The sequence below is a fragment of the Lemur catta genome, chromosome 2 (assembly GCF_020740605.2).
Source record: "Lemur catta isolate mLemCat1 chromosome 2, mLemCat1.pri, whole genome shotgun sequence".
NCBI lineage: Eukaryota > Metazoa > Chordata > Mammalia > Primates > Lemuridae > Lemur > Lemur catta.
Genome location: NC_059129.1, coordinates 24,910,458 through 24,933,210, shown reverse-complemented (window position 1 = coordinate 24,933,210; position 22,753 = coordinate 24,910,458). Strand labels below are relative to the sequence as shown.

At 51.2% G+C, this 22,753-nt stretch overlaps 2 protein-coding genes across 4 annotated transcripts; one reads left to right on the top strand and one right to left on the bottom strand.

Moving 5' to 3' along the window:
* The first annotated feature begins 225 nt into the window (after nucleotides 1-225).
* On the top strand, nucleotides 226-7,625 carry ATP5MF (ATP synthase membrane subunit f). The gene is made up of 4 exons (XM_045541350.1): nucleotides 226-301; nucleotides 5,782-5,889; nucleotides 6,382-6,498; nucleotides 7,456-7,625. The coding sequence occupies exons 1-4, from the start codon at nucleotides 289-291 to the stop codon at nucleotides 7,482-7,484; spliced, it is 267 nt and encodes an 88-aa protein (XP_045397306.1). The 5' UTR covers nucleotides 226-288; the 3' UTR covers nucleotides 7,485-7,625.
* Nucleotides 7,626-8,600: 975 nt separating this feature from the next.
* Nucleotides 8,601-22,706, bottom strand: CPSF4 (cleavage and polyadenylation specific factor 4). Of its 3 annotated transcripts, none has more exons than XM_045541343.1 (8): nucleotides 22,459-22,706; nucleotides 19,872-19,922; nucleotides 18,097-18,249; nucleotides 15,811-15,906; nucleotides 15,326-15,419; nucleotides 13,996-14,068; nucleotides 12,202-12,372; nucleotides 8,601-9,489 (listed from the first exon to the last, which is right to left on the bottom strand). In XM_045541343.1, exons 1-8 carry the CDS (start codon nucleotides 22,559-22,561, stop codon nucleotides 9,421-9,423), a joined length of 810 nt encoding a protein of 269 aa, XP_045397299.1. In that variant the 5' UTR covers nucleotides 22,562-22,706; the 3' UTR covers nucleotides 8,601-9,420. The 3 variants fall into 3 exon arrangements, with proteins under 3 accessions (XP_045397299.1, XP_045397300.1, XP_045397301.1); XM_045541344.1 differs by having other exon boundaries at nucleotides 12,202-12,297; XM_045541345.1 differs by having other exon boundaries at nucleotides 12,202-12,294.
* Nucleotides 22,707-22,753: the final 47 nt, after the last annotated feature.

Sequence of the window (22,753 nt, the reverse complement as noted above, 5' to 3'; positions counted from 1 at the left end):
CATTTCAGGGAGACAGGGGTTACAGGTAAAGTCACAAATCAATACGTGGGAGGCATACATTGGTTTGGGCTAGGGATCCCAGGCTTAGGCGCTCCCTCTCTCACTGCGGGACGCCAGGTCTTTGCCTTCCAGGGTCTTCGCTCTTCACTTCATGGCACTCTGGTCGTCCCAGCCTCGTAGCAGTGATGACCTGCTTCCCGTGAGCCTCTGCTTCCGCGCCCTCGGGGGCGTGTCTCCCTACCCAGCAGCCCTCACGCGGCTGGGCACTGCGGACATCAGGGCTCCAAGATGGCGTCAGTCGGTGAGTGTCCGGCCTTAGGCAGGGCGCTTTGGAGGCCGCGATGGAAGCAAGAGCTGGGGTTCAGGGCCCAGAGCCGTATTGGGAGGGGAAGGAGCTGCAGAGCCGCCTGCCCATCGCTCAGAGACTTCGCCGCGGCCTCCCTTGAGACGTACTGGGCCCTAACTCCAGAGGTCCTATCCTGTCTGACCCTCGGCTCTCCCATCCGCGGGTTCCTGCTGCCCAGGGCCCGCGCCGCCTGGTTTCGGGGTGCAGGGTGAGGGCAGAGGGCAGCTGCGGCACGCGGCTCCGGGCCTGGGAATGCGCAGCCTTAGGCACTTTCCCTCTCCGCTGAGGAGTAGCTTCCTTCCTCCTCGCCGCGACCCAGGCGCTTTGCGTGTGGACCCTACGCGGAGCTTCTATCCTTCTTCCCGAAGTAGAAGGTCAAATTAAACTCTAGGAGGAGCGAATGCCTAAGATGGGACCCGACACCAACTAAGGTTCGGTTCATGTATGTCAAATAGGCTTAGAGAGGTGAAGTGACCTGTTCAAGGTCACAACTCGTTAGGGGGCTGAGCTGGGATTCAAACCTGGGGCCTCATGATAAGTGAGCTTTATTCGCAAGGAGAGCCGTATGGCCAGCAGGCTTTTCGGTGACACGCATGTGTAATCTCTACGCTCATCCGGCTGTACACGTTGAATTTTTTTTTTTTTTTTAATAAGGAAACCATGTTTTAGCCCTAGATTTTTATAGTGGCCTAGTCTGGGGGCAGTGTCGGGAACATTGATCCCATTTAAAAGATGAAGAAAATAACGGTCCGAGATGTGGTGTGGCCTGTCTGGGGTCACACAGCTGATAATGGCGGAGTTTTGATTAACCCATGTATGTCTTACCTGAGTTTCTATATTCTTAATCTCTCAGCCTGCAAAAATAAATAGGGGGTCAGAAAAGGTGAGAGTGAGGGTGTTTTTCTCTGTGTAAAATGGGCGTGAGAATATTCCTCATCCATGGTGGTTGTGTTGTTTAAAGGAGACAAGATGTGAAAAGGGAGCATTGAAGCATTGAGGCTTGGCATCTTAATTAAAGCACAGCGTTGTAGTGAAGGGCGCTCTAGATTGAGGATTAAACAGTATAGTATATGAAAGACACTTGGGACACGGCCAGTGTGTGTAAGGCTCATGTGTTTTCTCCTGGCCCACAATTGAGCACTCAGTTGGGGTGCGCTGGTTATCCCAGCTTTACTCTGTGATCTTTGGGCAAGGTCATGTCATATGCCTGGCCCATTTAGCATCACCCCAGGTGAAGAAATTGGAATCCGTATCTCTTTAAGTATTGATGATCTTTTAGGTGGTGTCTGTTGCCAGAGCACAAAGGAACTAGTTCATTAGCATCAATAAAGTGAGGGAAATATGAATTATCAGCAGTCGATAGAATTAGAGGTCAGCAAACCATGTGGGCTGGATTTCCTGCGGCCTGTTTTTTGTTTGGCCCTGAGCTAAGAGTGGTTTTTATGTTTTTAAAAAAGAAACTGTGCAACAGAGATCTTATACGGCCTGCAAAGTCTAAAATCTTTACTCTCTGGCTAACTTCTGCGTTGGATTTAGCACCCAGGAGACACTTGGCATTTCCATGCAGCTCCATAATAAGTGAACAGTTTGCTTCAAGTCATAAAATCACTTCTCCTCTCAAGAACCTGTGCTTGTTCCACAACCATTACTGAGAGTCTGTTGTGTACCGGGAACTGTGTGTGGGGATGTTCCCACATTCAGGTAGCTCATGATCAGGCAGAAAATAATAGTTCTCATTTACGTAGTACCTGGAGCCAAGTACCAAAGTGGGTACTGTTATTACCCTTGTTTTACAAAGGACAAAACTAAGACAGCAGTACCTTGCCCAAGGGCACACAGCTACAAAGTGGCACTAAACCCAGAAACTTGGTTCCAGATTCTGTAGCTTGTCACTGCACTCTACAGCATCTCTTGTGTGAATCAGTGATTGCAGATGGATGTTCCAGCACTGCAGAGGAGTGGTGAGGGTGTGGGGGTGGGGGGAAAAGGGGTTCTCATATGGCTGCCAAGGACTGAGGCCTTTGTCTGTCTTTCACTAAAAGAGCAATTCTTGGGAGTCAGTGGATGCACCTATCATGAATAGGACGGTACCTTGGAGTTTTGTGATGATGCTGAACTTGGCTCTCTTTAAGGCTAATGTGTTCTTTTTTTTTTTTTTCCTGCTTTTTGTTTAAGGAAACACTCTTGTCTTCATAATGCAAAGGTAGAAACAGGTAGAAAAATAAATTTTAAATTGTTGGCTTTTTTTCTCCTGTGGTGTGCTAGGCACCATCCCAGCCCCTGAACATTATCATGAGAATGCAGAGAATATTTGCATAGTTTATGTGGATGTGAAAAAAATAGCTTCACTGGGTCCAGAAGTGAGTTTCTTTCTTTATTTATTTAGAGACAGACTCTCGCTCTGTCACCCTGCATAGAGTACAGTGGTGTCATCACAACTCACTGTAACCTCAAACTCCTAGGTTCAAGCAATCCTCCTGCCTCAGCCTCCAGAGTAGCTGGGACTACAGGTGCGCACCACCACACCTGGCTAAGTTTTTCTAATTTTGATAGAGATGGGGTCTTGTTCTTGCTCAGGCCAGCCGGAACTCCTGACCTCAAGCAATCCTCCTGCCTCGGCCTCCCAGGGTGTTAGGAATACAGGCATGAGCCACCACACCTGGCCTTGTCACCAGCCTTATACCAGTCAAAATACTTTGATTTAAAATACTGTTTTTAGGCTGAGGCAGGAGGATTGCTTGAGGCCAGGAGTTTGAAGCCAGGCTGGGCAACACAGCAAGACCTCATCAATATAAAAATTAAAATAATTAGCCAGGTGTAGTGGCACGTACCTGTAGCTCTAGCTACTCAAGAGTCTGAGGTGGAAAGATCACTTGAGCCCAGGAGTTCGAGGTTACAGTGAGCTGTGATTGCGCCACTGCACTCTAGCCTGGGCAATAGAGTGAGATCCTGGTTTCTAAAAATAAAAAAAAAAATTATCATTTTTCTTTGGCGCATCTCCTCCAACATAGTTCTATTTTAAAAAGCATTTTAAGACTATGATGGAAGATTTCAGATACAAAGGAAACAATAAAGTAACAAATGCATTACACTCATTACCAAGTTTCAGCAGTTAGCAACATCACTGCCATCTATTTCCATGTCTACTTTTATTACCCACTCCCTACCACATGGCTGTGTTTAAAGCCAGTGGTTTGTTTTAGAATGATGTGCTTGAGCACGTCACTGCATGCAAGAGGAAGACTTTAAAAGTGTGGCACAAGTATTGACCATGTTCACATTCAAAAAGAAAGGAAGTATAGTTTTCCTTGTACTAAAAGCTTGCCATTCCAGGTGAAAACAAAACTGAGATGTGTGCTTGTTAAACTTTTCAAGAACTAGCCCAGGCAAGATGACAGAAGGTCATTCTTGTATGATATTGATTGGTGTTGAGCTTAATATCATTGACACTGAACTCTCCAATAGAGGTTTGGAATGTATCCTGAAAGTCATTTTTTTTTTTTTTGAGGGGGAAAAATATCTTTGAGACTACCTCATATTTTGTAAATATTCTCAAACTAATTACATTTTCTGTTTGTAAAAGAACTAAAGGGTATGATTAATTCCTGAAGTCCTATATGCTTAAAATGTCTAAAAGTTCAGTGTAAATGCTGTTTCTTTCTCTACCTCCCCCCATTTGGATGTTTCATAGTGAGATTTCAACAGTAATGACCACAGTTTGCAGTGTTCCAGGTGCTATTCCAAATACCTTTACATCACTTCTCACCTAATGCTTGGAATAAGCCATTTATTTCATAAATAAGGAAACTGGCTCAATGGTTATACAGGAAGGAAGTGGTGGTGCTTATTTGAGATAGATTGTGGTGTTCTAGGGGCAATGCAAATGCAAAGGCCCTCGGGTGAGAATAATCCGGTTTCATGTGAGAAACAGAAAGGGATTGTGGGGAGATGAGTAGCATAGGAGATCCATGGTTCACCAGTAGAATGTTAACTCAGTGCTGCATCCACAGTGCTTAGCATGTGGCCTGGTGTATGGTAGGTGCTCCATATTTGTTGGATGAGCCTAGGCGGAAGGTTAAGGGCCAGTTTGTTGGGGGAGAGTGCCCTAAATTGTGTTCCTAAAGCCATGCGTGCAAGTCATAGGCTTATGCCTCCGCCTGTCACTTGTGGGCTCTGGACACTCAGTCTTTACACTCATCAAGGCCTGTGTCTGCTTCTTCACAGGACCTGGAGCAGAGTAGAAGCTGGCCATTGAGCCTTGCATTTCTGTTTATGGCCTAAAAGCCTTTGCTCTTGTTAAGTGTAAGGGGAGATGTCAGGAGACCTGTGGGATCCCCCACACTGGACTCTTGGGGCCAGTCCTGAAGGATCCCAAAATGGAGAAGAAACCTTGAGGTGATTTAGTCTGGCTCCTCCTGTGGTAATCTTTAAGAAGGCGCAGTGGTCCTTGACTCCTTGCCCTGGAGAGGACACCTGCTAAAAGCTTTTAAAATAGCTCTTTGTGGGTGTGGTGGGGGACAGGGATGGGGATACCGCCCCTCCTTATGAGCATCTCCTGGACACCCACAGGTCTGACCCTCCCCGGTTTCCTCTGGGCCAGAGATGAGTACAATGTGGCTCCTCTGCCAGGAGCCCTTCTGTTCCTTGTCCTCAGACTCATTGGAATATGGTCTGGGTCCCCTTGGGTCATCTGGAGTGGTTTTTACTAAGTCATTTGACTTCTTGGAATATGTTGTCTCTTATTTGTCTCTGTGGTTCCAGGTAGGATGCTTGAGGTGGAAGTAGCTTAGGTTCTTTTTAGGGGGCTTACTCAGGCTGGCACAACTGAGGGGACTGGTGCTCCTTAAAGGGAGTGACACACTTGAGGGCATATCACATTGTTCTCCTTCGGTGTTCCCTACCATACATTCTCCAGCCACAGGTCCCCAGGGGTTGGACAAGGCCACCCTCAGATTGGCTTCAGGGACATGGGGGCCATTCCTGAGGAGTCCTGCCACCATGCTGTGTGTGACCTTGGCCAAGTTGCCCAACCCCCCTGAGTCTGTTCTCCCTCCCTTCCCAAAGGGAAAGGCATCAACTACTTGTTGTGAAGATTAAGTAAGACAGTGGTGTAACATAAATGTTAGCTGTGCAGTAATCTATTCTGTCCTCCACTTTATTGCTTTCTTCCTCACACCCCTTGAGTTACTCCCAGCAAACTTATTCAGACACCCTGTAGGTTAATAAAGCTTTCGCTGCAGCAGTTCCGCCATTATATAGACTCAGGCTTAAAATGGTGGATTTGATGTATTTATTTGTAATATTATTTATGTGCAGCCTCTATGTAGTTACATTATGCACTTTTATTGAATGGTTGAAATAGTGGCATAAAAGGATACTATTTGTCTTATTGGGAGGTTATTCAGGGGGTGTGTTTTTTTGCTCTTCCCTTTCAGTACCAGTGAAGGAGAAGAAACTCATGGATGTCAAACTAGGGGAGCTGCCAAGCTGGATTTTGATGCGGGATTTCACCCCTAAAGGCATTGCTGGAGCCTTTCAAAGAGGTCAGAGCCTTATGTGTGTATGTAAACAAAAACAAGTCTCTGGGTCTTCAGGTCTCTTTGAGTGCATGTGGTTAGGCACCCAGTGAAGTGAACTTGAAGCCTTCCTCTTCACCACGGGCCCAGCTGGCCACAGCAGTGTGGCCCTTACTGGGAGGTTGGAGTCTGGGTCAGAATTAGGGTAATGGGATCCCCAAGTCTGGAGGTGGGGGTGAAGTAGGACCAAAGGCCAACAAGCTGAGCCACATCTACAAGATCAAGGCCAAGGGGTGGGGTAGAGGCAGAACAGAGGTGGGCCTAGCTCAGGAGCTGGTCTGGGGCTGTGGGGATCAGAGACACTGCCGGTATTTGTGCTTTTCACCTTAATCAACCAGTGAATGTAGGGTGAGTACCAGCAGGGCAGGACTGGGTCCCTGGATTTCGGCCAGGCTCAACTGCGGATGATGTGAAGCATTCGCAGCAGAGCAGCGCAGTGAGCTCCTCTCGTGTTTGCAGGTTACTACCGGTATTACAACAAGTACATCAATGTGAAGAAGGGGAGCTTCTCTGGGGTTACTATGTTGCTGGCGGCTTACGTGCTTTTCAACTACTGCATTTCTTACAAGGAGCTCAGTGAGTGCCTCTTGGACTGTCTTGCCTTCGATTTCCCAACAGAGGGTGGTATTGGCTCACTTTGTTAGATATAGCAGTCCATCCTCTAAGGCTGAGGGACCATATGTTCTTTACCTACACTTCTCCCTAAAAGAATTGGATGGACTTATCAGAGTACAGTATATGGGATATTGCTTTAAGTGAGAAAATTGTGACGGAGAACATAGATAAGAAAAACAAGATGAAGCCTACGGTAAAGTTAATAATTAGGAAGCATTCTATAAGATACTGCAGGTTCTGCTATAATGTGGCTTGATCTTCCTAGCAGCCAATGTGAAGAGGGAAACAGGTTGAGTGGTATGATCTGGTGTCTGTACAGTGCTCCAGAAAAGCATGGCTGTTCTGGCTTTGTGGCCTGAGAGGAACTTATCTGGTGGGAGATGCTGGGAACAATGTCAGTTGTGGCCTTTTACAGGGTTTCACAGCCTGTTTCTGACAGTGTCCAGGCCTCTGCCAGTGTGCTGTACTAGGGCGACACTGCCTCTGAGGGACAGGCTCTTGGGGGCTGTTTGTCTGAGCAGGTGGTCCTTCTGGAAAGGAAGAAGCTGGCCAGGTTCCTCTTGGCTCCTGAGGTACCTTTGTGCCCCCAGGTCTGCCAGTTCCTTTGAGACACTGGAAGACAGATTCCAGGTCATGTCCTGAAAGGAATGTTCAGGAAGGCTTGGTACTGCTGTGGCTGTCATCTCGGGCTTTCACTATAGCCTTTTTTTTTTGTAAGAGTACAAACTTTATTCACAAATAAGACTCCATAAAGTTAAAAGCAGGGACAGCTCCTTTTGTAAAAAGTGAATATAAAAAGGCATCATCCCATTTTATTTAAAATTACAAATTAGTATTTTTAAATGGTTGAGAGATTAAATTCCATTCCTCCTTCTCACTATAACCTTTTAAGACACTGTTTTGCCTTCTTGACTTCAGAACACGAGCGGCGACGCAAGTACCACTGAAGAGGGGCCCATGCAGGGGGGTGCACTCTGTACCCGTGACCTTGACTTCCTTGGCCCAGCACCCTCTGTGAGGAACTCGATCATTGCTGAATCCTTTCATATCCTAGTGAGAATTAACCTCCAAATAAAAGATGACTGGTATGTGTGCTGCTTGCCTGCTGTAGCCATTGTCCCACACTCTAGGGGTACCCGCTGCACAAGGTGGGGATTGTCACACAGCCCAAGGCCTTGACCCACGAAGCCTTGGGGGGCTTCCCAAACCACAACTCGGTGATGTGTCCCAGCTCAGTCGGGGGACAGGCTGTCATCTGGACTTTCCCTGTCAGCAGTGCCCAGGTCTGTCCCCTGCTGTGAGCACTGTGGGCAGCTATGGGCATTTGGACACACTCTGGCCTTTTGTTGCCTGATGCTTTATGGTATAAATCAGAGGACCTGTGTTCCTAAGACTGTTGGACTTCATCCTTGACCATCATGTGGCTCTCAGCAAGGGACTTTTGGATGGCCTGAATGTGTTCCCATTGCCTATTTTTCTGCACTACCCTGGGTCATCGGGGGTTACATGGTGAGGTGGCCCAGCACTGTCTAGAGACCTTGGGCAGTGTTGCTTCCCAGGCTGCAGGAAGTGTTACCCTCCTGGTGAGGCTTCACCAGTGGGAAGCTTAGCAGGATGCGGGCAAGGGAAAGACCCGGGCCTGGTGCAGGCTCACCACCTACTGCGCCTACATCCAGCACTCCTCCTCCTTAGCCTTCTTCCAGAGGTCTTCAGTGCCTTGGGTGACACAAGACCAGCACCAGTTCCTTGCTGAGGGGTGTGTGGTGTGGACGGAATGTAGGTGGGATGCTGCACCCAGTATCTTCCAGATCTGAACTTGAATGAGCATGAGCAGGTGTCACTGAACATCTGAGATAAGGTAAGGAGACCTTGCCAGTTGGCTGCTTCAAAGGTCAAGCTCCCAGAAGTGACCAGCTGCCCCTACAAAGGCCTTTCCTGGGAGCATCACCTCCCTCTAAAATTTGTATTTGCCGAGAGGGACAAGAAAGCAGCAATATCACAGCTAGTGCAGCCATCACAAGTCTTCACCTTGGTGTGGAGTCCCTGAAGTAATGAGACATGGCTTAAAAAACAAGCTTTAATCAACTTCATAAAAATTGTTCTTGTCTATTTGGATAGGCCCACTTGCCTAGCAGGTCGCAGGTGAGTTTCACATTTTCCAGGCTCAGGGACAAGGCAGTCTCCTCCACGTGCCACAGGTGTCTGAGTGACAGTACAGATGCTTGATGGGCAGGAGGTAGGTGCAGAGGGACTGGTCATCTATCTGAAGGCCTGCAACTCCAGCTCAAGGTATACCTTAAACACTGTCAGGCAGGTGCCCCAGGGAAAAAGCCCAGAGGAAAAAGAACCTCGAACTGGAGAGCCCTGCACCCTCTTTGACCTTGGCCACTTGGGCCATGATTGCTACTGGGGGCTCCCTTGTATCACATCAATAGGCACAGTTCTGGATTCAGCAGGACAAGGAGGAAGCAGGCGTGACCTGGCCACAGCTGTGAAGGATCCACCAGCCCCTAGGGTCACCAAGAATTGGTGTGTAATGGGGCCCTGAGGGGAAAGGCCAGCTTCCAACACAACCGCAGGCACAAGCCTTCCCTGGCAACTCCCTCCCCTCCCCTCCCCAGAGGGCAGGTGTGTAGGAAATTCCAGAAAGGAGGCACTGATACCTAGACAAACATGATGTCCACTTGAAGGACCCAACTGGAACACATGTCCCCTTTAAAAACAAGATTACAGCAAAATGATAGACTAATGGACATGGCCCCTCAGAACGATGACCCCCATGTGCCCACAGGCCAGCTCCAGTCAGCTGAACCAGCATGGCATGAGACAGTTAAATGCACGCTCCTAACAGTGGGGGCTGCCCTGAGCTGGCTCCAGCTGCTGTCACTGTCCACTGAGAAAGGCCAAGTGCCCTTTGGTGCATCTGTTGGCGTAGTGTCCTTTTTCACCACACTGGAAACAGCAGGATGGGGGAGGAGGAGAGAAAAAACAATATTGTTTTCAAATGCAATTTTCAACTAAGGCAGTGCCCACCAAATATCCAACAGGGGACAGGACTCTGAAATTCTCATTGGTATATATTTTCTTCCAAACTGAAGGGAAAGGGAACTCAGGGAAGTACAGTGGTGTAGAAACCAGCAACTCAGCAGATGGAAGGGAGGACAAGGCCACCAGACGATGATCTGCCAGCACCTCACAGGCCCACACCTGACCTGCGCTGGACACAGGGCCTGCCCAGGGAGGGACTCTCACAAGTAGGCGGCAGGATGGAGAGAAGCCCATGGACCTGAGCTCCCCTGCCTGTCCGGGGACCAAGCCCCTCTACACAGCAGGCCAATCACTTACCTCTGAGCCAACGTCTGGGGCTCCCTGGCAGGAGACAGGACAACATAAGAGAAGCCACCAGGCTTCTCCCCCAACTTGGGGAGGCAGTGCTGTGGACACTGAGAGTGGGCACAAGTTTTTCTTCCTGGCTCTTACACACCTGTCTAAATTACCCTGGGGACAGGTTTGGATGACAGGATAAGAGATGGGACAAAGGTGAGACTTGGATGAGTGGAGCTATAGTCACCTCTGAGAAACCTAGCTCTGATCCCCGCTTGTACTGGCCCTGATCATCCAGGCCCTTCTGAAGCCTCTCCCCATTCTCAAGCTCTGAACAAAGGTCAAAAGGCAGCTAGGGGCAGACTGTGCTCCCCACCCCCACCCCATGTCTTCTGTGTGCAACAGGGGCTCTGCTTAATCTCCGCCCAGCACTTCTGCCTGCTCTATTCCCCTGACCCCAGCGTTTTCAAAGTCGTCTCATCTGTAGGTGTGACTTCCGTGTGGATGAGTGGCCTAGGTAGCTGCCAATTGGCCCTTGGGCTAATGTGATGGCCAGAGGGGATTACATGGCCCCATTCACAGCACTCACCCACCCATCAGCCTCCACAGCCCACCCTGGGCTGAATCTAGGATTCCCACGAGGTGTCCCTGGAATTAACAGTACAATGTGCCCATGGTGACAAGTGGTCAGGTCCCCCCAGCCCCACCTTTCTAAGGTTCCAGGACTTAGCATTTGCTTCAGAGGCCCTGCTGAATGTAGTGTGCTCTGCATGGGCATGCCACCTGCCCCCCAGCTCTACCGTATCCCACTTTCCATGCTCTTCTCACATTTATGCTCAGGCTCAGAAATCCCCCTTGTGAGGCCTTCCCTGAATGCACATGAACTTTTCATTTGAGTGTCTTCAGGCATCTGCCTGCTCCCGCCAGGAAAGAGCGGCGGTAGTCTGTCTCCGCAGCAGGGCCAGCACAGAGCAGGAGCTCAGTGAACACCTCATGGCCCTGGGAAGTGCCGTGGGGCTCAGCATTTCTTGAGGGCAAGTTCTAAGAACATTTTAAGTACATGCCCTTTGACTTGGACCTTCCTAACGACATCATCAGACAAGAGCTCACAAATGTCCAGGTGTCCCCATTCAGCAGTTATTAGCAGCAAAAACTATAAATAACTTAATTGTCTACAGAGAACTCGTTAAGGTGTGCTTGTTACTATGCAGCCACTGGAAGAGATTAGATTTCCATATACTGATGCAGAAAGTGCCATAAGATATTATAAAGAAAATGTTATGCGTGTTAGGCTCCTATTTGTATTAAAATATATGTTATCCTTGGGCTTGTGTGAATAAGTTTAGAACAGCAGTTCTCCAGATTTGGTCTGGGTGTCCCTGATGGCATTTACCAAGTGTAAAGGGAAATGAAAAAGTGTGAAAATAAAACACACTGAATAAAGTGGCTGTTTTAGGAAAGATGAGATCAAGGGACATTTTCTACCTTAAACACTTTTTATCATCTAAAACTTTTTACAAAAAGCATGTACTAATTTTGTGTTTTATGTCTAATAATTCCCAAATCGGAAGTCTTTGTGGGTCTAGTTCTATTGTTGGCTGTTTCTGTGGACTCAGAGTGGTGCTTGTTTCCATGTATGTTTTGTGATTTTCAATCATGAACTCGTTCTTCAGAACTCTAGCTCTGGGAATTCTGTGTGGCTTGGGTTGAGAATATACTCTTCAAAGAGCACTAGGGTTGCTCCTGCCAGGCGCCAGGGGCACATCAGTCCCAGGGTGATTTTATTAGAAAACTCAGTTTGTAGCTTTTTGGCCCTCCCCAGGGATGTGAATACAGGCCCAAACTCATGTGAAGGCCTGCCAGTAACTACAAACTCTCAATGGATAGTTCACCCTTTCCTTTCTCCGAGCATCCCATTTTATGTACTGGAAAAAGGGGCCAGGGGACAGGTGTTCTAATTCAATGTCCTGTTCTTGGGTGTGCCCATGCAGGATCTGAGGATGCCTCCAGAGCAGCCAGAGGCTTCAATGATCCACTCTTTCCTGGATTTCTGCTTCCATTTTGTTCCTAGCCTTTTGAAGATTTCCTTCACTTTCTTGCAAAGCACAATCCATTCATTCAGTAGCATGTTTTTACCATCCTTTACCTTGCCTTGGTGTGTTGTGGTAAGAAGTAGGATAGTCTCTAGCCTACCATAGGAGATTGTAACCAGATTGTGACCTTAATCAGCAAAAACAAAAAATGTTTCCATTTTTCAAATACAGCTAAACATAGGGGAATGAGGGAATGACCTTGATACTGGAGTGGAGATCCCACCCTGTCCCCAGCCCCGGGACTCACCTTGTAGCAGGTGACCTGCTCCAGTGGCCGGGGGCCCCGGTTGCCTGCGCTGCTGTTTTGACTCTGCATGACTCCGATGACCTGCGGGACTCTCTGCTGGTTGGGAGAAGAGTTCTGACTCGTTAACTGGATCAAGGAGGACGACCTTTGTAATGGCGGATTGTTACTTTGCTGGAAAGAGTTACACAACACGGTTTTACTGTGGAAAACACGTGCACGCAGACTACCAATGGGGACAGGAAAAAGAGGGCGGGACTTGTCCCGCATGGCCAACAGGAAGAAGGGCTTCCATGATGGCCCAGCTCAAGAGAGCGGGCGGAAGAGAAACATCTGGTGATGATGGCAGGAGCTGCTGCCCGAAAAACACCATGCAGACACACAAAAACGAAAACTAAAAGTAGAAAACAAAACACCAAAGAGACAAAAGGAGGTCTCTGGGGCAGTGGGGCGAGGGCATGATCAGGCCTTACTTTTGTTTCTGAGGTTCTAGCTTCAGGTCAGGATGAACGCTTGGTTCAGCCAGATGTTTAGCAGCCTACACGGCGAGCAACAGTCACAGAAAAACAGTTGGAGCCTGACACACTGGCCTGCCATCTAGGGGCTGAGGGCCCTCCTCTAGGGAGTCACGCAAGAAAGAGGAGGACAGGGGCTCCGGGGGTGGGTATTTGACAGCAAGGCCACCTCCCAAGAGGGTTCTGGCTTTGGTTCCCGAAAATGCAGAACCCCAGCAGGGAAACCCCCAGGTCCCAGGTCCTCACAGCTGCACCACACCCAGGAATTCCTGGTTTTCCTGACAGAGAGTTCAATTTGATCGGTACCACCGACTCCTGGGTGTGGAGGTCAGTGGAGCAGACAAGGGCAGCCACACCCCATCCTGCTGCTCAGCCTCAGGCACTGAGGGGGGCTGGTGGAGCTTTGGCAACAGACCCAGAGCCCAACCAGGCAGGAGGTGAGGCTTTGAGCTCACCGGGTGGGTTTACTTGGTGGGCCTGTAGGAGACCCTGCCTGACCCCAGGCCGGCCCTTCCTCTGGGCCCAACCCCCCATCCCATAACCAAACTCAGGGTGCCCTTGGTTTTGGGGAGCTGCTTCAGATCCCCATTTGTCTATGGCATTTCCCTCTCTCCCCTTGCTAGAGGGGGACAGACCAACTGTTTCGTTGTGAAGCCCCTTTTCCACAGAACTGGATTCGCTGGGCCTTCAGTCCTGTGTTCTCAGCCCCTCTTCCCGCAGCAGGAACCTCCCCTGGAGCAGTGACGGCGATGGCCAGAGAACCAGTTGCTCTCGGTTCTGCTCCCACATCTGCTTCTGCCCAGCGGTATCACCTCAGTCAAGTCCCTCCTTCTAGGAGTCTCAGTTTCCCCATTTGTAAAGGGAAGGGTCTGACCGAAAAGCAAAAGCAGCAGACATAGGGTGCCCGGGCCACCCTCCAGTCTAGCTCCCGATGCACACTGCTGAGCCAGGCAGCCCCATCTCACCAAGGACAGTCCCACGACACCTGAATTCTGTCTGCCACCCTGCTCATCCCTTCTCAGCCTTGCTGTGCTGAGGTTCTAGGGCTGGATGCCCTCCATCTCTAGAGGGAAATGCAAACTGCTTTGTCCTGACTTTTCTGCTAGAACTCGGGGGGTGGGGGGAGACTCCCCTTCTCTTCCTCCTCCTCCCTTGCCCTCCGCTTACAAGGTCTCCAGCCGGGTCTAAAGCAAGCTGCACACCAAGGTGGGACAGCAGTTCTCTCTGTAGGGAGAGCACTGCCAGAAGTGATGCATGCCAAGAAGGGGCCAAGGCACGGTACCTTTGCTGGAGGCTGCGTCTGCTGCGGCAGTGGGGGCTGCTCGGTGGTTCCCATCGGCAGTTCAAATCGAGGGCTGGTCACCCGGCAACCAGAGGGATGAGAACAAGAGAAGGAGAAGGGGGGATGGGGGAGAGAGGCCAGGCCATGCTCTCAAATTCTGGGTCTAGGAAAATCACACCCAGCTGCCCCAGCACAAAGTGACACAAACCACACAGACACAGTGGGGGCTGGCACACCACTCTGCCTTTGGGAGGCCACAAGAATGGGAAGAACAGAACTAACTTTCCTGGGCTCAGACCCAGCTCTGCCCACACCGAGCCAGGAAGCCTTGGGCCACTGCCACTCACAAATGAAGGAATACGGCTGCACTGGTATCAGCACGTGCCTGCCGCACACCAGGGCTGCACACACAGAACCCCATCGCCCTGCAGGGTCTCACTCGAGTGTTAGCACTTCCTGACTATAGGCAGAGTCACTCAGTGATATGCCTGCCCCACAGGCAGGAATCCACGGACCACTTGCAGGCGCCTGGGCTCTCTAGGGAGCAGAACCAAGTGGCAGCATTGGCTACCTGCCTGCAGTGAGCCAGGGACCAGGGTCCCAACAGACCAGGAGACTGTGTTCCTGCTGCAGGCTCAGCAGTGTGGACGCAGGCAGCACAGGACGAGTGGAGGCTCTTCTGCAGTCCCTGGCAGAAGCCTGGCCCCACAACCACCCAAAGTGACAGATGGCTCTTGAGGACAAGACAGTGGACCTGGGAGAGAGGCACTAACCTCACTGAGCAAGAACCCATCTTTGAGGGCTTACACACCTGCCTTTGACAAGGTGCCACCAGGTACGCCTGATGAGTGATCAAGCTCTGAGCCTCAGTGTGCTCATGTGTGAAAAGGGAACATTCTATCTTTTACACTTTCCAGTTACACAAACTACTGTATGTGGAACCCCAAGCTCAGGACCTCCACATGGGGGGCCCTGAAACTTTAGTCCCCTTCCTTTAGGGCACAGGTACTTTATTAAAGTCCCTAAACTCCCTAAATAATATGCAAGGCTACGTGTGTGTTTCTGGCCCACAGCTTTCATCAGAGTCTCAGATGGCCGGTGACCCAAGGAAGGTTAGGTGTTGATCTATGCAGACTCACCTCTGGGCTCGGAAGCACCAGGGGCCATAAACGGTTAGTTCCTTCTCCATCTCCCACTCCTGCCCCAAGCTCTGGTACTGACACCACCCTGTGACCAAAGCCCAGCTAGACCCCCGGATGATACAGAGGGCAGCGGCAGGGCCTGGGCCAGGAGCTGGGGCTGTGTGTAGGGGAAGCAGCTGGTTACTCACTGCATAAATTTACACGAGGGCCCCTCTGGGCAGAATCCCACGAGGTAATTCACACAGATGACTCTCCGCGTGTGCCGGTGCCTGCACAGGGGACCTGCAGAGCCAAGCATCAGGGTCACGCAGACATCCCCTCTGTGGGGGACACTCCAGTGTCTCCCCTATCAGCCTGAGAGCCAGAGCATGGCTTCCAATGCTGGCTTTGCCTCTTATTCACAGGGGAGAGTAGGCAGGGACTCAACCTCTCAGCACTGGTCTCCTTATCAAAAATGCAGGCAAGAACACCACCCACAGCATCCTTGGGAGGCTCAAGGGAGATGAAGGGTAAGAAAAAGCCTCACTGGCCACAATACATCAGGTTTTGCTAGGATAGACGGGACAGGAAGCAGGTGATGCCCCGGTGGGCCAGCTGTCAGCCTCCAGGGTCATGTGGGCAGAGGAGAGAGGGCTGGCCTTTTGCTGGGGGCCCAGCCCACCCCAGCACCTACCGTGCTTACAGAAGCCGCGGTCATACCAAGGGCAGTCCTTGATCTTGGACTCGGGGTCGATGTGCAGGAAGGGGCACTCCTTGTTGCTGCACTCCCCTGCAGGGAAACCCAGACATGCAGCCACCTGGGATATGCCAAGAGAGCCAGGGCGAGGCTCACCTAGGCTTCTCCCAAGGCAAAGAGAGGCCAGGCGGTTCTGGTGTCCAGTCTCTGCCTGGCAACCCCTGAGACTCAGAGCAGTCTCTCTGGGCCCGTTTCCTGCCCTGTACAGTGTGGCTGTGATGGTCCTTCCCTCCTATGTGTCAGTGCTGCCGAGAGGGTCGACGACACCAGCAGAGGCTGGCACGGGGTACACAATTACCAAAATTCATCTTTCTGCCCCCATCCAGGCAGAGGGGGTGTCTCGGGCAGTGGGGGACCCAGATATGCAAATGTACCCACTGAGACCAGGAAATGACTACTCTACTCAGATGGTTCTTCACATCTATGAGCTTGGGGGGACGGTGTCTGAGAAATGCAATCATTTAGGACAAAAGTAGGGACAACTTGGGAACTCAAGGCTGAGTCCCTGTTTTGGTGACAGCACTTGTGGACGTGCACCTCTTGGAATCAACCAGCCTAGCTGGCCACCAGGACTGGGAACTGCCTCCCTGGGCCCCTGCCCACCTCCAGCCTTGGCCTCTCCAATCCATGTGGAAACTGTGCTCAAAACTCAGGGGAGATCCAAACTCCTTCCCAAGACCCACAAGGCCCTCTGCAGGCCCAGCCACGTGGGCCACAACCAGCCCTCTGCACGGACCACCCCTTCTCAGCCTTCGGCTCCCCTCTGAGAAACCCCCTCAAGAGACCTTCCCTGACCACTCTGCCTAAGTACATGCCATCATGTGGTCTCACCCCAGGTTTATTTCCTTCTGAGCACTTTTCACAACTAATTCTCTTCTCTGTTTGTCTCACTGGCTTATCAGCTGCCTCTTTCCCTAGGCCACTAGAACAAAAGCTCCACAGGGCAAGGACCAGGCCTGTCCTCTTCACCACTGTCCTGCTGGAGTCTAGAAGGGGGACCTTCCAACACCGTGGCGCAGGTGATGGAAGCTGTGGATATTGCGTCTGCACAGGGCAGGCTCTGTGGGGGAAGGGCAGACAAAGGGGGCGTCACAGAAACTTGTGGGGGCTGCTGGGCCCAGGGCTGTCAGCAAGGAAGGAGGGAACCCCAGGCCAGCTGGCAGAGAGGTGCCCTTGAGAGCCTGCCCAGGAGGGCTGGCTCCTGCCTCTGGGGGCAGATGGGCCTCTGGGGGCAGATGGGAGGCCACTGCCCCATTCTGGTGCTCCGTGGGCGAGGGGGGGATGTGGCGGATCAGACAATGCCTGGGGAGCTGGGAAGCCTGGTCCTATTTCTGTCTGTCTGCTTTGACTTCTCAGCTTGTGCTGCTTCCACAAAACAAGCCACAGCTATCATTAACAAGGCAGCAAGCCAAGCCTGCTGGGATGCTGAAATAATTAATGTCTCCACCGACAACAGTGCTTTGAAAGTGTAAAGTGTGCCCAGCACTCCTCAGCTTGCTGCAGACTCCAGCTGGCTTCCAGCCTCCTGCCCAGCCACCTGCTCAGGGCCTGGGGCTGGAAGTCCTGGGGCCAGAGCCAGCCCTTGTGCTGACCAACAGAGCCGATTCCTAGGAAACTTCCAAGAGCAGATCAGAGCAGAGACCCTGGGGACCAATTCCATCAGGGAGCACGACAGCTCTCCTGCCACCTTTACCCTCCCCCACTCTTCTCCGTGCAGGCCACTCAGGACAACTGAGCCACGAGTTCTCTAAGCAGGGCTCAAAGTAATCTCAGGCTCCAGGTGAAGAGCAGGGATCATTGCCACTACAAGACAGCCCCTGAGACCTGATATTCAAGGGCTGTTTAGGACGGTTGAGTTTTTACCCAGGATCATACTCACAGAGAACAGGAACCAACTCCGCCCACAGGGAGTGACCACGCTGGAGGGAGAAGGCAGATGTGGGCAGAAACCACGTCTCCCACCAGCTATACCGCTTGCTTTCTCTGACCCTTGTTAGTCTGAATGTCCCTGAGTACTTGAAAGTGCTCCAAACACTAACGTACTACAAAGACGTCACGGATGAGCAGAGAATAACCATGCCACCCCCTAATGGAAGAGGCAGCTGAAGCTGGCGGGCTCTGCCTAAGTTTCTCATGTGAAGCTGGAAAAACAGGAGAGGCGGACAGACTTTCTGCGGGCACTGAGCAGCCAGTAGACCCTTCCCAGGGCTCCATGCACCTTACCGAACTTGGAGTAGAAGTAGCACTCAGGCATCTTGGTCATGTCATACTCATGTAGGAACTCGCACTGGTCCCCTTTCTTGCACAGTCCCCGCAGCCAGTGTTTGCATACAACTGTCTTCTCACCACTGATGTGGCGGAATGGGCACATGCCCCCTGCCAGGAAGATGGGGGTGGGGTGTGAAATGAGGTGCAGCCCTGAGCCTGGGGGTAGTGGGGGGACTCAGCCCGGGGGAGCCGAGGTGCCTTCATCCCCCCCCCCACCTCCCCAAGCCACCTGAAGGCGGCACAACCTGGAAGATGGCAGAGGTGCCCTCCCTGGTAGAAGGCAACATGATTTTAGGCAATAAGTAGTTATTCATGATCTCACAGATGTTACATAACAAGCCTGAGGGGGTGAGTTTATTTCTTAATTTAAGAATAGTTCCAGTGGTTCACAGACATGGAAAACTTGTAGGGGTGGTAAAAGAAAGACTGGGGTTTGGGAAACCCTAAAGGACAAAGAGGACCACCAGCAGAAGCCTGGACTCCAGGCAGCCTCCGTCTCCAGTGAAAAGTGCCCACCTGGCCTTCAAGAATTAAGCAGGGGAGCAACTTCGGAATTGAAGAAAGGCGACGTACACACATGGAGGGAGGTCTGTGGCAGGGCCTGAGTGATCACTCCCCCGAGGTGGGACAGAGCCATTCTCTGGGAATGTCAGACTTCTAACAGGCAGTCTGGCAGGACTACTGGGAAGGCCCAACCAGAAGGAGGTCTTGACACAGGAAAAGAACAAGATAAAACTTTCTGCAGTGATGGAATGTTCTACATCTCTGCTGTCTAGTATGGCAGCCGCTAGCCACATGTGGCTACTGAGCACTTGAAATATGACAAGTGTGACTGAAGAACTGCATCTTAAATGTTACTTGATTTAACTAATTTAATTTGAATAGCTACAAGTGGCTAGTGGCTCCTGCAGTAGTCAACACAGAGACTGTCAAAGTGCTCTGTGTTAAGGACGGCAGTGCTAACAGGTGGCTAATCACAGGGCAGCATTACTAAGCAAAGACGGGAGAGTGAGACCAGGAGCCCAGTGGGGGAATAAAGTTCCGAACAAACAGCGTGATGTTGACCTTGTTGATCTACCTGAAGGTCTACTGCTTCAGTGGTAAATGACTGCATTACAGAAGCAAAACTCACCAAAACCATCCTCTTGCTCTGATTCTATGCTTCCTCTTCAAGTTTCTGGTTAAAATTTTGTTTCCTAAATAATTTTCCTACAGGGAGAAAAATGCCCAGACCATGGCATGTAGGGTCCTGCCCAGTGATACTTCTTATGAACTAGGGAATAGACTGGCTCATGCAGCCTCTGTTGGGGGCTTGGTTAGTGTGAACAAGACTCCGTGAGACAGAGTATGGTGGGGTCTTTTGATTAGAGGCCAGAGGATAGTGAGCCTGTGTGGACTGTGGAATCAGAAAGGCCTGAGCTAAGCCACTCATTAACTCGGTGACCTTGAGAAAGTTCCTCAGTGCCTCCATGCTGGGGGCTTCTCTCCATGCCACAGGTCAGCTCACGGCCATGAGGAAGGTGAGGTGACATGTTCAGTCCTGTGTTTTAGGTTTTAGGCAGAACACACAATCAGTTCCTACCCTACCTAAACTATAGGTTCATCTATGGACACTGTTAGTCTGCAGAAAGCAATGCAAGCCAGAGACCTGGTGGCCTATAAGTCTACTAGGGGACAAGGTGGTGGAAGGCCACCTCAGGAGGCATGTCAGGAAGCCAGGAATCTCTTACCTTTGCCGCAGGCAGCTTTCAAAAAGAATTCACAGACGGCAGCCCCCGACTCTATAGAAAGGAAAGAAAAAGGAGAGACATCAAACAAAGCTAGGTACAACTGCTAGTGGTGACATATGAAGACAGTTGGAGGGAACCCTTCTGGCCATTGACCCATGAAGGGTTCAGGGTACAGGAAATAGAGTGGCAAAAAAATGCAAAGCCCAACCAAGCAAGGAAAAAGCTTCTTATTTTAGTCATTCCCCGCAAAACGTGACATATAAATTGAGACCAGTCATCACTCAGTGCTTTGAGACCCTCCTGTAAGATACTTTCAAGGAGTCAAGAGTGGGCAGGGAAAGGAAGGATAGAGCACAAGATCACAGAATTAATCACCCCCAGCTCACACCTTCCAGGAGGGCTAATTCACAGGCACATTAACCCAAGGCAGAGGGAGGGAATGATCTCACAGGAAGTACAAACAAGTGAACTGGGCCTCTGAGACTCCAATCCAGAAGGAAGACTGGAAGTGAAGACACAGAAGCAGGACTGCTCAAAATATGCAACGTCCACCTACAATTATTAAGGGAGCACAGCCTCTCATTCCCACAGATGCAGCCGGTTCTGGTGAGGGGAGCAAGACCACACAGGCAGAGTGCGGTGGAAGTCAGCAGGCCCCAGGGGCCAGCTGTTCTGATGAGCCCAGGAATTCACCGGCCATGGCTACCAGAATAAACTGTCCTTGGCTTCATAAACAATGAATGTTCTCTATCAGTAGGCATTTTAGAATTGCTGAAAACCCACTGATGGCCTCTCTGAGGCCCATGTACATGCCTCCCGGTGCTAACTCGCAAGATTCCTTGGCTTCTTGGAAGCAGGCAGATTTTGCTAGGTGACGTTATAGAACTTAGAGGTGTCACAGGGGGTCATGAGAGGGTTATTCCATTTGCATTTCAAAGAGTCTAAAAAGTCTTACCCAAAAAAATGTATAATTTAAGAGTATTTCTGGTCTTTCATTGTTTCAGAGATTACCATTGCTTCACTCCTTAAAGTCAGAAGTCCTCAGTCCTGGAGATTGGGTCTTAGGTAGATGGGATAAGAGTATGCCTCGAGGGCAAAACTGACAGTTCTTCCCAAAACTCCGGTGCAAATAAGTGCAGGGATGAGTGAAGAAGGGCTGGGGGCTCGCTGAGGTTGAACATACTGAACACAATTACAGAAAAGCCAGTGCTGAGGGTGCCTACCAAGTCTGAAGCTCGGGGCAGCACCTGTGGCTAGGCACGTCCCTGACCCTAGGAAGAGGTATGTGGGCCCCTTGCCACTGCACCTATCCTGACAGGTTTGTGGATCTGTGGTGCTAGGTGAGAGAAGGGTGGAAGGGAAAGAGCTGCCCTGCATAGATCATTCCACAGCCTCAAGCTAGTGCCATCAAGGCAGAAAAAGGCCAGGCATGCGAGAGTGATGTGCATGTGCAAGCACAAAGTGATCACGTGTGCCAAGAGGTAGGTAAGACAGTGTGTGTTTGAATTTGAGCAGCAGCTTTTAAGAGGTGTACAGTGGTGACAGGGTTTGGGTGTGCATAAGATAAAACCGTTTGACTGATGTCTCTGGGTGTAAGTACTATCTTGTACGGAAGTATCAGCAATGAGGGCAGACTCAGAGGTCCTGTGTGCATGGCAACGTGTGGCCACCTGAGGGGAGGGAGGCTGCAGGGACAAGTGGGAGAACCAGCTGCAGTCCTCTGGCAGTTGTGGGAGACAGCAGCGAACACTGGAGAGCTCGCCTGCTCTGCCATGCACTGAGTGGTCTTCAGCAAGTCCCTTCCCCCACCCGGGTCTCACTTTCCCCATCTGTGGATTGAATTCAATGACCTCTAAGAACCCCTGGAGTTTTAATGCTACAGCACTAGATTTTCAAGTATGTCCTAAAAGGAGAAAAGATATGAAGAAAACTGCTGGTTTCTTTTAAAGTGCGAGATATCCTGTCTGAGTTGGAGGTGGGGAAGCCAGGAGCCACTGTGTAAAGGGTGTTCTGGCCAGGGGTCCATACCAGCCGCCTGGGTGTGAGGACTGACCTAGAGCTAGGGTCCAGAAAAAGTAGGGGACAGGCCCCAAACGAGGGATGAGCTTCCAGGAGTGCAAGTCCTAGGAGAATGGAGTTTGAAAGTCTAGCTGGGGTCTCCTACAGAGCAGGTGGTCCTTCCCTCAGCAGGACAACTCCAGTGGCTCAGTTTCGATAAAAGCAAGAGGGCGCTCAAAGAGGCGGGCGAGGGGAGGGCAGGGGGATATCCTAGTACTTCCTTACAGTTGGAGGTGGGGGCGGAGTTTCCAATCCAGGATAACCTGCTTGTTCATTCACGTGGACACGGTCCTGCTCTCCTAAAGATTCCCTCAGAACAGCCCCAAGGGATCAAAGAGCCAAGGCAGGGGGCTCTGGAGTCCGAGTGAGAGAGAAGCGGTCCCAGGACCGGAGGAAAAGGGAACCTGGGACCCAAGAGTCCTGGGACCGAGCCGGAGGATCCCGGGATCCAGAGGACGGAGTCTTAGGAGCGAGGGGAAGGAGTCCCAGGACCGAGGGGCATGCCCGCCCGCCCCGGCCCCGCGCTTACTGTCCATGCCGGGGAAGGGCAGCGGCTGCGCCCCGAGCTGCTGCTCCACCGCGATCTCCAAGTCGAACTTGATATGGTCCACACTGGCGATGATTTCCTGCATGGCGGCGGCGGCGGCCCTACCGGCCCGGCTCCCCTTCAGTCTGTCGCCGCCCTCACCCCTCTACCGGCCGGCCGCACGGTCCGCCTCCCCTCGCCTCCCCTAGCCTCGCTTAGCCGCCGCCGCCGCCGCCGCCCGAGGGATGCCGGGAGCGCCCCGAGCCCGCGCCAGGCCTTTCGCCTGCCCAGACCGGGC